Source organism: Cyphomyrmex costatus, unplaced genomic scaffold, assembly GCF_001594065.2.
Source record: "Cyphomyrmex costatus isolate MS0001 unplaced genomic scaffold, Ccosl1.0 scaffold5, whole genome shotgun sequence".
NCBI lineage: Eukaryota > Metazoa > Arthropoda > Insecta > Hymenoptera > Formicidae > Cyphomyrmex > Cyphomyrmex costatus.
Genome location: NW_017279267.1, coordinates 750,823 through 765,539, shown reverse-complemented (window position 1 = coordinate 765,539; position 14,717 = coordinate 750,823). Strand labels below are relative to the sequence as shown.

General features: G+C 32.6%; 1 protein-coding gene across 1 annotated transcript in view; it reads right to left on the bottom strand.

Annotated features, from left to right (window-relative positions):
* The window catches only part of LOC108778260 (titin homolog), a 38,462-nt gene extending 24,424 nt beyond the window's left edge, over positions 1-14,038 (bottom strand). The window contains 2 exon segments of the mRNA XM_083287330.1: positions 13,785-13,881; positions 13,883-14,038. Coding sequence (XP_083143456.1) covers positions 13,785-13,881; positions 13,883-14,038 — 253 coding nt within the window.
* Positions 14,039-14,717: the final 679 nt, after the last annotated feature.

Here is a 14,717-nt window from a genome sequence, read left to right as displayed (position 1 = left end):
CATAAGAGTGCATTCCAATACTTACTACTAATACTGCTAAAACCTATAGTTCACATTATACAGAGGTGTGCAAAAGTTTCCGGCTAGTGACGTTGTACTCTATTTATAAAAATTATTTTGTACTCTAATTTATAAAAAAAAACCTAATGAATCATTGTCAGATATTAATAGAAGATTTCATTATCATTTTGTATTATACTAACGCCTAAATAATTAAAATTTTATTAGGCTTTTTTTTATAAATTAAAGTACAAAATGTCACTAGTCGGAAACTTTTGCATGCCACTGTACATAATATAGACTTTCAGTATTGGCAGCGACTATGGAAATACTCGGGATGCAGCGCGTAAGATATAAAGTACTAAATATTTTTCAATATTTAAAAAATTCTATTTAAATAAAGTATTTCTATTTAATCTAATTTAATAAAAAATAATGCGATATATTGAATACATTTAAGGATAATAGGAAACTAAAATAACGATAAAAGTAATGACTGAATTCGTTACCGTTATTGTAAAAATATAATGAGGTAACGTTATCGTTACTGTCATATATAGACAGAAAAAAAAAATAATTCTTATAAAAAAAGTAACAGTGACATTAATAAGTAATTCTTAACTTAATAAAGAATACCTTAAAATGCTATTTAACAAAAAATTATATTTCGGAAATTGGAAATTTCCCGTATAATAATATTTTTAAGCATGGAGCGATTCATTTCGTTTAAATAATTTTCATTGTTTGTTATATGAATATGAGAGCATAAATTAACAGAGATCTGTATTTCAAATTATAATAAATACGGGGCTAGTGTGTTGCACGTATTATATCGTTCAACATTTCGAGCAGCAGCGCATACATTAAACGTACACATCGTGTCATCATTCGAATTGTCATGATTGTTTACGGCATCATGCGCTACATTTACATGTATTTTCATATTATGTACATTCTGGTGAATTTCTCCCTGCTTTTTGCATTCGACCCGTCGCACCCGATCGTAACTCGTGACTTTATTTAATCGATTCGCTGGCATTCTCCCGTTATGGGCCATCGCTCAGGTTATCGACATTCAGCCAACCTGCCAATAACGGCCAATATTCGACGTAAATATGCATTTACGCCCGCAACAGGCGCAGTCGAGACACACAACATCCTAGTGTTGATAGTACTACTACTTACAGTGATCATGTATTCGAATTTTTCAGTATGTTGCTGAATAGAGAGTACATTCCATTATTCTATCTAGAAAATCGAACTTCATGTAGAAAGAGAGAGAAAGAGAGAGAGAGAGACAGAGAAATAATCAGACAACAAATACGAAATTTATTATTTTTCATTAACGACATTTATATTAAAATATATATTATAAAATTTTTAAAAGTAAAAATAAATACAAATTTTTAATTTTTCTAATCATTAAATAATATATATCACTTCTTAATGGAAGAGTAAGTTAATTTCTTCGTCCTTTTTATATTGTAATTTATGGATTAAAACTATTACTAAATGACTTTAATTTTTGTAAGACAATTTCATAAAATTGTAAATTTTTTCGCATAGAAAGAAAAATATTACAGATACAAAATATGAAATTTATTGCATTTTTCGTTAAAAATTTTTTATCAAAGTATATTATAAAATTTGTAATTTTTCTAATTATTAAATATTTATTGCTTCTCGAAGAAGAATAAATTAATTCTTTCATCTTTTTATATTGTAATTTGTAATTAATTTATGAATTAAAATCATTGCTAAATGATTTAAATTTTTGTAAAACATTTTTTAAAATTGTAAGTTTTAGAATTGCTTTGAAGAACACGTTAATGTGGACTCTTCTCTTTCTATTACAACAACATAACGATACTGATTCAACTTAACAGCATTCCGTTTATGGTTACCGTTTACAGTTCTTCGCGCTTTGTACTCTCTTTTAACTTTGATAATGATAATTTCTATAGTTGCACTTTATGCTACCGACGAAGTTCGCGGTACTGTCCGACATTGTTAGATGTGTTGAATATCTTCATGGTTATTTCGTCGCAAGCAGAAAGAGAAAAGACGGACGAGAGAATGGAAAAGTCGAGAATGAAAGGGAACGAAGATCTCGCGCGGGGAGCACGACGATGAAGAAAGTCACGTTGCTCGTCCAAGGATCACCAAGTTAGATACTAACTCGCGATGACAAATTTTTCTGAGTTTATACCGTAGAAGAAGCACCTCCACAGTGTTCAGATATGTAATGTTTGGAGCCAAAGAAATAAAATAAGATGTCTTCTACTAAAAAGTTGAGGTGGAAGTTCCGTAGATTGCCTTACCGGTTATCTCGAGTCTCATTGTTCCTCTTTCACTAGTGTCTCATTGTTCCTTTTTCACACGTGCACTTTGTAATAATCTTATTCCTCTTGAATAAAAATTAAAAAATTTTTGTTATAATGAACATATCACTCTCTGCGATTGAAAAAGATCTATTTAATACAATATTATATTATATTTAATATGATTGACAAGTGTCAGAAACTATTTAACGCGAAAACAACTGTCAAAAACATTTACCCACGTACTTTTGCTGTTACAATATGTAATCTGAATACGTATATTTCAAAAGTAGTTCGAATTTCAACAACGCTGTAAATACAAGAAACTTTCATGGGGTATATCGAAAAATTTGACGTACTCGCGAATACAGACTTCTCCTTCATAAGTCCCGTCACGTAACGCCAACAGAAGTTCCATTTGAGAACACCGCGGACGTAAAACCCGCTGCAGTCGATTGTTCTACGACCGAAGACGAATTGGAGCACTTGTGCAGGTAATCCTGACTTTCATCGAGTCAGCGATAGGTGAGCACGGGAGTTCCCCGGACCTCCAACAATTCCGACAATCTTTGCGAGATCCGACACAGAATTCACGGGGTTGCGACAGAGGGAAGAAAGGAATATACGAGCGCACAATCCCACGACGAAGTCGCACGTCAAAAGGGATCAGTATGCCACGGAGCGCGAAATTTTCTTTTCCGCACGCGACTCTTCGCCGTCATCTCGTGCCTCTGAAGCTTCCTTATTCCTTTCTCTTTTCCCCGCACATTTCGATCTCTTCGCCGTTTTGCTTCATCGGTCGCCTCTTCTTTCTTGCACCAACGCGTCAATTCCGTTCTCCCGATCGTGGGAATTTTTCTTTTCGCCCGAGGGAAGAAAAACTGATCGAGAATTCCGGTGGAACTGTTGGAAGCGTGTCTCGGATACCGAGAAGAATCTATCTAGTCAGCCGTTCATCAGCTCGTCACTCTCTCTTTTCTCTCTCTCTCTTTCTAATATAAAAATAGTTACGTCCTATATTAGTAGTATCGTTAAGCTCTGCTTTAATATGATCGCGTTATTAAGAGAATGGATTTAGAAATATATGACATGTGTAAGTTGTCATTCACGCAGATCCGATCAAACTGATATGATTCAAAATGGAAACAAGATCGTGGAAAACGATGTCTCAATTGACACACTAGGAGCCTTGAATATTTCAACAAGAGATCGCGGTCATTAATTTGTTCATATGTTAAGTAATCTGTAATAGATGATCTAATAAACTATACGGTACAAATAATTATATTATTTATATAGCCGATGTTCGTAAATGTATCGAGAAAAAATTATCAAATAATATAAAATACAATAAAATTTATCTAACTTGTAAGTGTGGCATATACTTTACATGAACGAATACACGAGATCTTTAATCTTTCGAAACTGTGAATCTATTGGATACCCATAAATCAATTAAATTTCTTCGTCAAAAATGTCAAATGATTCAATTTTTTTGTTACATTTGCAAATTTGAATTATTTTTATTAAAATGTATTCAATATTCAGTTTTTTCATATATGACATTTTAGTTCCTTGAAATTAAATCGTGCTTTTTTCAGGTAATGTAAATAAAGTGGATTTTGCAGACCCAGCGCGTCAGTAACTATATGTTGTCTATATGTTATAGATTTTGGTGTCAGCTTCGCAAAACTAATAAAGGTGTATTAAATTTTAGGATATTAAAATCTAATTCTAGTAATTTTCTGTGATAGATAATTTGAATAGTTACGTGATATAACAATACTCGCAGTAAACCAATCTCTGAAAACATTCCAACGAGAAGGATTGAAATTTGAAACTGAAATAATATGATCCATGCACAAACAATATCCGAACAGCTGACAAGCAAATAGACATGGTAAAGCCATCGTTAATTCCCAACCACTCGCGCGAAATACAGCGTAATTCAACTTTCAAAGTCCGGCATTCGGGTATAGACTAAGCTGAAGAGAGATGGCCACGTCGGTATGTCACTGGTTCCAGCTGATTGCAACCATTTGTTGGCAAGATATACATTCTGAAATCACGCCGGTATACCAAACTATACGGTGTGACTAATTACACGAGTTTATTCCATCAGATGCAATATAGCGAAATCTTGAGTTAGTAGTGCGAAAGACTATACTTGGAATACCTGGGAGGAGCATTGTAAGTTATGCTAAAATAATATAACTTCAAACGTAAGTACATATATATGTATGTATATATAATATATGTGTGTGTGTATATACGGTAAAATTATCATATCTATTAAGAGTATTATTGAAGAGTATTAATTTTGCTTATTTAAAAGTATATAAATATATTTGTATATATATCTAAATCCTTACAGAAATTTAATACTAGAAGGTAATAATTAATCATTTATTTTGAGTATTAGAAGCATTGTTCAAGTAATTTTCAGTATTAGATTCCTATAAGGGAACGTGGCGTCTACACAATAAAGTAGTAAATCTTAAACTGTAAGAAATTGATTAATTATATAGCCGATAATGAGTACGGTCCATTTAGAATTACGAATGCTTCGAAGTACATAATATGCATAAAAAGAGAATTATTTTTCATTTTAGTCAGTGGTTTCAATTTAATATTTTCGTATTAAAATACATAACTCTAATATATAACGTCAAAAACATGCGCGTACGTAGTACGTATCATGCATTTCGCATATCGCGCGAATGAGCGGAGGACTCTGCGGTTGCGGCAAACGTTGATCTGTACCACTTGGGAAATGCGCGTGTCGTGTATTCTACATTCTATCTCCGTTCTTTGGGTTTAGTTCGAGAACGTCATTCTAGAACAGCGGTTTTCAACCTTTTTATGCCTGGTTCTATTTTCATACTCGACAATGCAAATGGAGAGCAAGGCGTGTCGTGGTGAATGCATGGTACAATCGCATAGTTCAAACCACAATAAATAATTCTGATTCGTAACACAGTCCAATGGACTTCTCATGTTTTATGCATCCTTCACCATGCGACTCCATATGTTACACATCGTCGTAGGCTTACGCGATGTTGCAGTTTAGAGATCTGTAGATCTTACCAATCGCCTTTTATTTTCAAATTTTATTCACAGTATTTTCTCTTTGTCCATAAACGAAATCATGTTGAATTTTCGTTATAACCATTTTTTATCTATTTAATGTAATAGATATAAAATTTTTTCATATATTTTGATTTATGTGAATATATTCAAATATAATATATCGATGTAAAAGAGGTATCTTGCAAAAATAATGTCAGTATACTTAATAGTAATTATTACATATAAGTACTTGAATTATTTTATAGGTATATTTTACACATTTTATGAATGTGCTTGTGTGCGTTTATGTGTGGAACAGGTTTGGAGTTTTAAATATGTTTTTACATCTTTTCTCTCTTCCTCCCTTCTTCTTCTTCTCTCTCTCTTTTTTTATGTATAGTATATTTTATCACGTTCTCTTATATTTTGCTAATCTCTATTAATTATATTCTTAAAAAACTTGCTCCAGAATACATCAATTATTTTATCTATCTACTTCTTTTTTTAATAGCAATATTATAAAATTATTTTTTATAAAAATATTTTCTATTTTGAATGTAACATGTACTGTATATTCTTTTTTTGATAATAAATAAACTTGTAGTGTCTATTATTAATCTTTTAACTAACTTTTAAATTAACTAGTACTTTTTTTAACATAACCGGAGACACTACCGCGTCTCCTGATCAATCTAAAATCATATTTATTCTCTAACTCATTTACTTCTCACAAGAAGTGAGTTAGATAGTGTCCTGATGGTACAAAATGTTCGTGTCCTAAGTTTCTTTTTATATTCGATTTACGATATTCGTATAATGTTTGCGAATATACAGAACATATCGTACGCATTACACTTTGGATAGCTTTGGGAGACCGATTCGTAGAACGAGCCGATTTATGACAAACGTGTTGCAGGTGCAACGCGTTGCAGATACTATAAATTGCGAGAATTGCAGGTATATACGGATGGACTCACGGCGAACGCTCGGTTGCATGTTCGAGTAGTTCTCCCGTTGCGGGTATTGCATACGTCATGCAGCCACGCACGCGAGCGAGCACGTGCATTACGCGTTGTGTCAATACGTTCTACATGTATATGTCGTATTGATTCAAGTAACATCCAGATTTAGTTTGACTATGTAGTGATTAAACTACGAAAAGATAGACAGAGAATGACGGAAAGGGGAATGGTATTGACTGACTATATCAACGATTGAATAGTCCGACAATTGATTATTCATTTACTATATTTGTATACATATATTATCAACAAGTAACTATTTAACAAAGGTACGTCAGAGTTTAAAATTCTGCGCGGTAATTCGTGCGCAAAAATTAGATTATATTGTATTTGTTCATGGAAAAAAATGATTTTGTTATGGATGCAAAGAGATTGCAAAATTTAATTGTTAAATTTATTTGCTGTTTATAACAAATAACTTTGCATATTTGACAAACATTTTGCATTTGCAAATAATTTTTACGAGTACGAAAAGAATAAATATTTGTTGCACCTGTAAATCCGTATATTCACAAATGGAATTTACCGTTATGGCATAGGATTAGTGTTCACAGCAATATTTTTTCTAACCGTGTCCCATTTTACATTAACAAGAACGTTTGTTAGTGGCTTGGTTTGAACCTTTCGGCTTAATTCAAGCCACCATTAGCGATCTAAGATTCAAAAGCAATCGTACACGTAGTGTCCAAAGTGAAATCCAGTTCCATGTACAGCGAATAGAGCCTCTTACAATCTCCATACTTGAAGAGAGAAACATATCAAATAATACTTGTGCTATAAAATGAACTCCGCTGTAATTATGACTGTATAATTATCTATATGTAGTACATATAGTAACGTTTCAAATTAAGTAAAAACGACGAAAGTGAATTATTAACAAAACAAAAACTGTTGTTAAAATGACTATTTCCAATTAAGTGCAAACTGATACGATAATACAAATATATGGCAAATACATAAATATAATTTTATATTTATATAATCTCGACCGCAATACGTTTATTTTATATAATTATTTAATCATCTTTCTTCAGCGGCCGTTTTAATTAATCAAAATCAATAGAGAGAGAGAGAGAGAGAGATGATGATATTGTGGCGATCGTGGAAAAGATGGATGGACCGAAGCTGCAGGTTACTGTATCATTAACAAATACGTGAGCACGTTTTCGGCATGTTCTGTTCGACGTACGTAGACGCATCTAATTTACATGCTGTACACAAGGATGTTAGGTAGAATTCCGCGATGCTGGCAGCGCGCTGGCACTGCACTGGGCATCGATCTCTCTGGGAATTAATCGCACACGTCGGCGTGCCGATCGCTTTGTCACTTTCATGATTTGCGTACGCGCCCACGTCGCGGTGTACCAAGTAGATTAGAAATTCTGCACGCGTTTCGAACGTCCACGTTGGTGCATCCATTCTCTTCCCTCAGAGGGACGTGACACTCCTATAGCTGCAGAGAAACGCGTCGATTGGTGGACTTTGCCGCAGCAATTCTCTTGTTTGGACCGTTTCTCTTCTCAAGCCGCCTTACGGTGCATTAATGACAAATTAATTATTTTCTTATTCGGTTTTTTTTTAAATTGAAAACAAAGTTGTATGCATTGTACCGAAATTATATTATAATTTCTTACGATTAACCGTAAAAATTCTTGTAACTTTGTAACGCTGCAGAATATGTGACATGCATAATAATATAGCAGAATTAATAAGATTGATTTAATTGGAAGCTATACACATGAGATCATGAAGTACATACGGTTCATACCTATAATCTTATTATCATTGACGCGCAAAATTCAAATATCGCATTATATCCATGAACCAAGCCTGTTTGTGATACGTAATAAATTTATTCGCTGCAATTTAGAGTACACTGGGCGTGCTAATATTTCAACATGCTATTACTTCGTTCCGACATTTCCGATAATCCTAAATTCATTGCAAAATAATTGACGACCGATCCGATAAAATGTAATTTGTATCTGAACTTGGTTAGCAATGAATAATTGATGCAAAACATTCGTTATAAAAACAACAATTCAACACCAGAAAGACGCGATAACTTTTTTTGTCTTAATCGAGTCTCCTAGTAATTGCGTGCTGCGTTCTGTTCTCGTCATCATGCGAACCTACATTGGCACTGTTGTATCTGACAATACCAAGATGGGCTGCTCAGCCCATTTCCACCTTACGAGGAACAATAATCGCCTTTATAGAGAGAGATAACATGTCTTTGGCAGAAGAGACCACATTGCTGTGAAATTCTCCAGCACATCGTTACATAAACTATTAACGATTATACGATCCAATCCCGGGAGTGAATCGCGTAGTTAATTCGAGGTAGCAAAATAAGATACGCGCTAAACGAGGCAGAAAGAAGTGCATGAAAGAAGTAGACTAAGATGAATGGATCAATTACGATGATTTACTATTATATAACGACGTACATTTGCGAGAAATTTTACTTTGTGCTTAGATTTTAGACATTGCGTTTTAGTATAACAAAGCATGCTGGTTACAATATGTAATTATCCTTTCAAACCCTTTCTTTCTCCCTTTTTCAACATAAGCTTTTGTTATATAAATAGTATGCTTTTAAGCAAGATTGGGAAATAACGCGTTACTTGTAACATCGTTACCGTTACAACTATTTTTTTTTTTTTCAATAATGGATAAATAACAACGTTACATTTTTTTATTCGTAACGTTAATAGTAACGTACTTGTATTTTTCGGATAACAGTAAATATAATAGTTATTTTATCGTTACTATCGTGTACATATACGTACAATACATGAATATAAAACGTGCATAAACGGAATTTAAAAGAAGAATGCGTTATATTTGACCAAGTAGTGATTATAATCAATTAATCAGTGATATACACTAAGAAAAAAATTTGTTAAATTTTAATAAACATTTCTTTGAATAGTCCTAGCGGAATATTTACTTACGGTAAATAAATATTTAGATAAATAAAAAAATGATAGTTGAATCAAACTATAATGGTTCTTGGATCTAGTATAAAATATGTGTGTCTACATTTATAGAATATTCCATTAAGACTATTATTTATTAATATTTAGTAAATGTTGTTCACAGTGTAAAAAATTGAAATGGTTATTGTAACAATAATAGTAATCCAGAATGTAGTCGAATATGTGATAGAAATGAATGAGTGCTAGATATTCTCTATTTGTTCTAAAATTTAAGCTAATTCACTATTACGTTTATACAGTGATTCATATTTTAAGAATAATGTAAAAAGAATGTAGAATTATAAAAGATGAGAAACGATTTTGCGGCGCAAAAAGGAAAAATCAGAGAAATGAAGTTAGCATATACATGTTAAAGGTCTATTATTCGTTTCAACTCATTTGCTTCTCTCGGAGTCTGTATATAGTCTTTCTTTTCAACCTCGTTGCTTTCACAGGTACACGTGTGTGTATTAAACTTTTGCGGATTATAATTCTCGGGATATTAGATTTTCTTTGGAATATGAAGCTGGAGTAGCGGCAATGCAATCGTTATAATATTTTTTTCTATCACTCGGCAAATATAATCATCTGATGCAAAAAAATTTATACGTTTCATAATATTTCTTATTCACAATCTGTAACTTGTAATAAACTTTTTGGACATGTGCTGCAAAATAAACACATTTTTGTAATAAGACGCAAATAAATAAAATATATTTTGTCCATCAACTTTAACTTTATTTTATTCAGACTTTATTTTTCCGTTTTTACAAAATGTGGGTTAACCCATTTTTGCAGCAAGTCCTTCAAATAAAAATACCACTCGAAAACAAAAGTAATCAAAATTCAAGGAAAAGCTAACGGAAATTATAATAACTCGTTAGTTTCGAGTAATGGTAATGGTAACAACTTTTTTAGAATTAGGTTGTTCCACTTTTCGATAAATTTCACTTCGATGTTTTATTCTTTTACTCTCTAATACATTTGCTGTTTTACTCTCTTATTTATCTAATAGGTAAATTACTATAGGTATAGTTTATCCTAAAATGAAACAACCGGTCCTAAATCAATACAAACAATGGTAATGAATTACTTTCATAAAGTATACTTTTTTTGTAACTCTTTTAAATATATAAAACAGTATATTTTTATGATACACATTTAAATTTTCATTATTATTAAAGAATTAGTTTTAGTTTTGTTTAATTAATTTTAGTTTTTGTTTAAGAAATATATATAGTCCACACACAATACTCAGCAAGATATAAATTAAACAATATTTAAACATTAAGTCTTATAGGACCATACATATAAGAAGCACAACCAAAATAAGAAATTGCCTTTAACGGTCGAGCTGGATCTTAAGTGCTAATTATAATTCCGTGTGAATTTATATATTACGTACCTAGTCTTTTTTATGTATTTTATATATTATGTGTGTAGTTTTTTTTTTAAATATAAATTAAAATAATTTTTAATTTGTTTTTGAAGTAACTTCTAATTTGCTTAAAAAATAGAAGTATGCAATAATTTCTTTGTAATAAAACAAATATTGTATTCAAATATTTTTTTTGTCAACTATCGATAAGACGTTTGATCAGTAGCAATTTGCAATGTGAAACGACGCACAACATATCGTACCGTAGTATTATGAGGTAATAAAAAGACACAGTCGGAAGTTATTATCGTCTCTTGGATTTACATTCTGTCGTATCAAGGATTTATATTCGTCCGTAATCTAAATTTCATGGAGATTCATCTTGCGTCTCACGAGATAGGCTCTTTCGTGTGCGACACGTATATTTCAGATCCTCGTACGTTTCATACGAGCTCCAATCATCCACCTCTTCACGCACATATAATCCCATAACAAGATCTTTAATATATAAAAGAAAATTATGAATTTATCGAACGACATATAACTACATAAGGCGTTATTTTATATATATAATACGAAATTAAAATATATAAAATATATATTATATTATGTATAAAATATTCAAAGTATACCCAATTGTAAACTAATAATTTTTAAATATTGAATCAATCGAGTAATTTAATTTATTTATATGAGGCTTACTTTAATTTTTATAATTTATAAACTTTAACCTTTATAAATGTTTTCTTATATCTTACAACTTTTCCTTAGGTTAAATTTATTATAATTCGTTTCATTACATTTCTTGTTTTAAAATATGACATTGTTTCAATGCCACTATAATGGCTTTCTCATTCGAAGTAAAATTAATACCTATATATGAATAAAAAGCATCTAATAGTGCAACTCAGATGTTGATAATTCAAACATTGCATTGGCTATTTGGTTATCTAGTGGGCTATTTGGGTCTGATTACAAGCAATAAATATAATGTCACGCCGCTAATGGGTATGGAGCAAGAGCATTCCCTATCGTCATTAAAGTCATGAAGTTATGGGATCCGACTAAGCATCGTTCCCTTGATGATAGACGTTAGTCGGATATTTGACGCATTCGATACGAGTCTCAGTGACCATTCACAACGTACGACGATGATTTATCGCGTGCCATGAGTTGCGATGGTCTTGGAGGAATGTCGTGGAAAGCTCTTCACGACGTAACGCGACGCGGTGTTACTGCCACTTCCATCGAGTGGACCGTATTTGGACCGTAACAAAAGAATTGTCGCGGCGGATATTTTACTTGCGAGAAATGTTTAGACTTTAAATTATAATGTAACACATACGTACGTGTAACACTGGAATGGAAATATCAGGCTAAAAAAGCATAATAAAGTTGTAAAAATATGTCAAGACCCACGAGAGTCACTTTTTCGTATGGATAAATTTTATTTACGACAACAGTAATAATTTCTTGTTCATGCGATTTTTAATAATGTTTAATATTGTATTACCACATTGTAACCATAAATCAAAGTTATAGCATTTATATATATTTATATATAGAAGGGATATAAAGAAGTTTCATCAGCAAAATTACAAGATAATATTGCTTTCTTACTTTAAAAGTGATTAAAAAACACGATTTTCGACTTATTATCATAATAGTTAGGTAAGTTAGATAAATGTCAAAAGTGAACTAATTTAACTTTCTTTTAAAAAAATCATTAAAACGTTACAACTCAAAATTGGTGATTTTAAAAATATAATCAAAATTGTCACAACTTTAAAAAAATGTTTTTTTAAGGGATGTAAAAAACAAAAACGGCAAAAATGACATTTATGTTAAAAATATGTTCTTTTTATCGTTTATTTGATTTCTTCAATGATTTTCTGTCAAGTTAATAAATAGTTTTCCACTTTTCTGGATAATTTAATTTTTTTAGTTATGTTACTTTAGAAGAATAAGACAGCGATATAGTCTTCAATTATCCACTTGGGATAACAAAATAGTTCAAACTTAATTACTTAATTAACCTTTAAATTAGCGTGGCATACTTAGCTTTCTTTTTCCAATGTTTTCCAGTACTTTATTGTTGTTTATATAATTTTTTTATTAATAAAAATATATACAATCTTGTGCTCGTTAATGTCTGTTCTATTAATTAAAAAACAATTTATACGCCACATTATGTTTTTTTGATATATTAATCGATATATTAATCAATAATAGTTTAGCAATAAATGGATTAATTATTGAAATATTGCATAACGTCGCAGTATGTATTATATCTACAATATTTCTCAAAATATTGCAACAATCTTGCAAAATATTGCAACAATATTTCATTTTAATGGACATAGGAATATTGATGGAATATTTTATGAAATATTACAATTTTTCCAAGTACTAGTTACAATATTGCTATAATATTTCGTGTGTAGTATAGCGTTTAAGGGGGGAGGGGGAGGATTAAATATTTTTAACTAATTTATTGTTAAACGATTTATATTGACACGTATTGTTATTATTATTATTTAACTGGATCATAACTTATTGATTTATGGCACGAACGCTTTTACAGCGTTTTGTAATCGATCAGCAATGTCATAGAACAGCTGGTAGGTGCCACACACCTTTCATACTAAATGTCGGCCAAACGATTCGAAATTCTCGATACGATCTTTATGGCGGACGACATTGTGTTACCATAACTCACTCTGTGTCGCTGTGTCACAGGCAGGTCAAGCGAGGATTCGTGTTGTTAATACTTGGACGTGCGCCATCGCAATAGCGCACACAGTACAAGTCATAAATACAATTCGCGTGTGACCTGTAAATCGATTTCGTCGAACTGTTGATCTAGTTGCGACGGTAATTTAGGAATTAGCAATGCTTGTTTATTCTACCGAGCGATCTATCCATATTTGTGTCTTCGCTTGCTTGCCATTTTATCGCGTATACGCTCGAAATTCACAACGACAGCGCTCATTTCTCTTCTTACGCTACTCACCTGTCTGCGTGCCGGATGCCGAGAGATGAGCCAAGCGGTAGATCGTCAGCAGCCGAAGAAGCCACATGACACTACACATGACTGGCTCGGCGCGCGGCCCCTCGCTGCCTTATCTATTCCTGCTGCTGTGGCCTGTGTACCACGGCCTCGACATCGCCATCATCTGAAACACAGGTGCGGGAATCGTGAATAAGTAGTCAGGCTCGTTTACGCCCCGGCTTATCTCTCGGCCCCACTCGAGTTGGCCAATTCATCGTGTCGAGTAATCCGTGAATTGGAAATCCCGGCGCTGTTTCGTGCCAGTGTAAGAAGATTTTCGTAAGATGACTTTATCGCAGTGTCGAGTCCTGACGTTAAGTCGTCTAGAAAATCGTTGAAAAATATATACCGACGAACGTTTCATTATACACGTACATTAGAGTTAAGATGTATTTAAGAAGTATAATTTGCCAAGCTCAATTATCGATTTTATCGAACATACAACCTGTCAGACTATATCACAGCAAATAACTGTTTATACAATATATGTCTGTGTACGGAGATTATAAATACTGATAAAGTCATTAATAAAGCAGTTAGCGTAGAGCAATTAGGTGACGGACAAGTAGAAGAAATAACGTATATAAAAATTAAGGATTTCCAGTGTCACAAAGCGAATGTCTCACGTAGAACGCGATGTCTGGATGCGGGATGTTCTCGCGCGTCGGGAAATAACAACGGGAAAGGAGGAAGATGTGCGCGGCGCATCGTTGCCATAACGTAATTAACTCGTTTTATACTGGCGCTCGTAAGTCGGCCGAATGCCGCGCTAATATGAAAGTATCGCCGTCTCTACGGGTATTAACTTCTAAACTTTCCCACGGGTAGAGCGTGCGAGGAGTTTAATTAAAGTATGATTAAACAGCGTAGGAGTAATTGAATGAAACAAGTAAT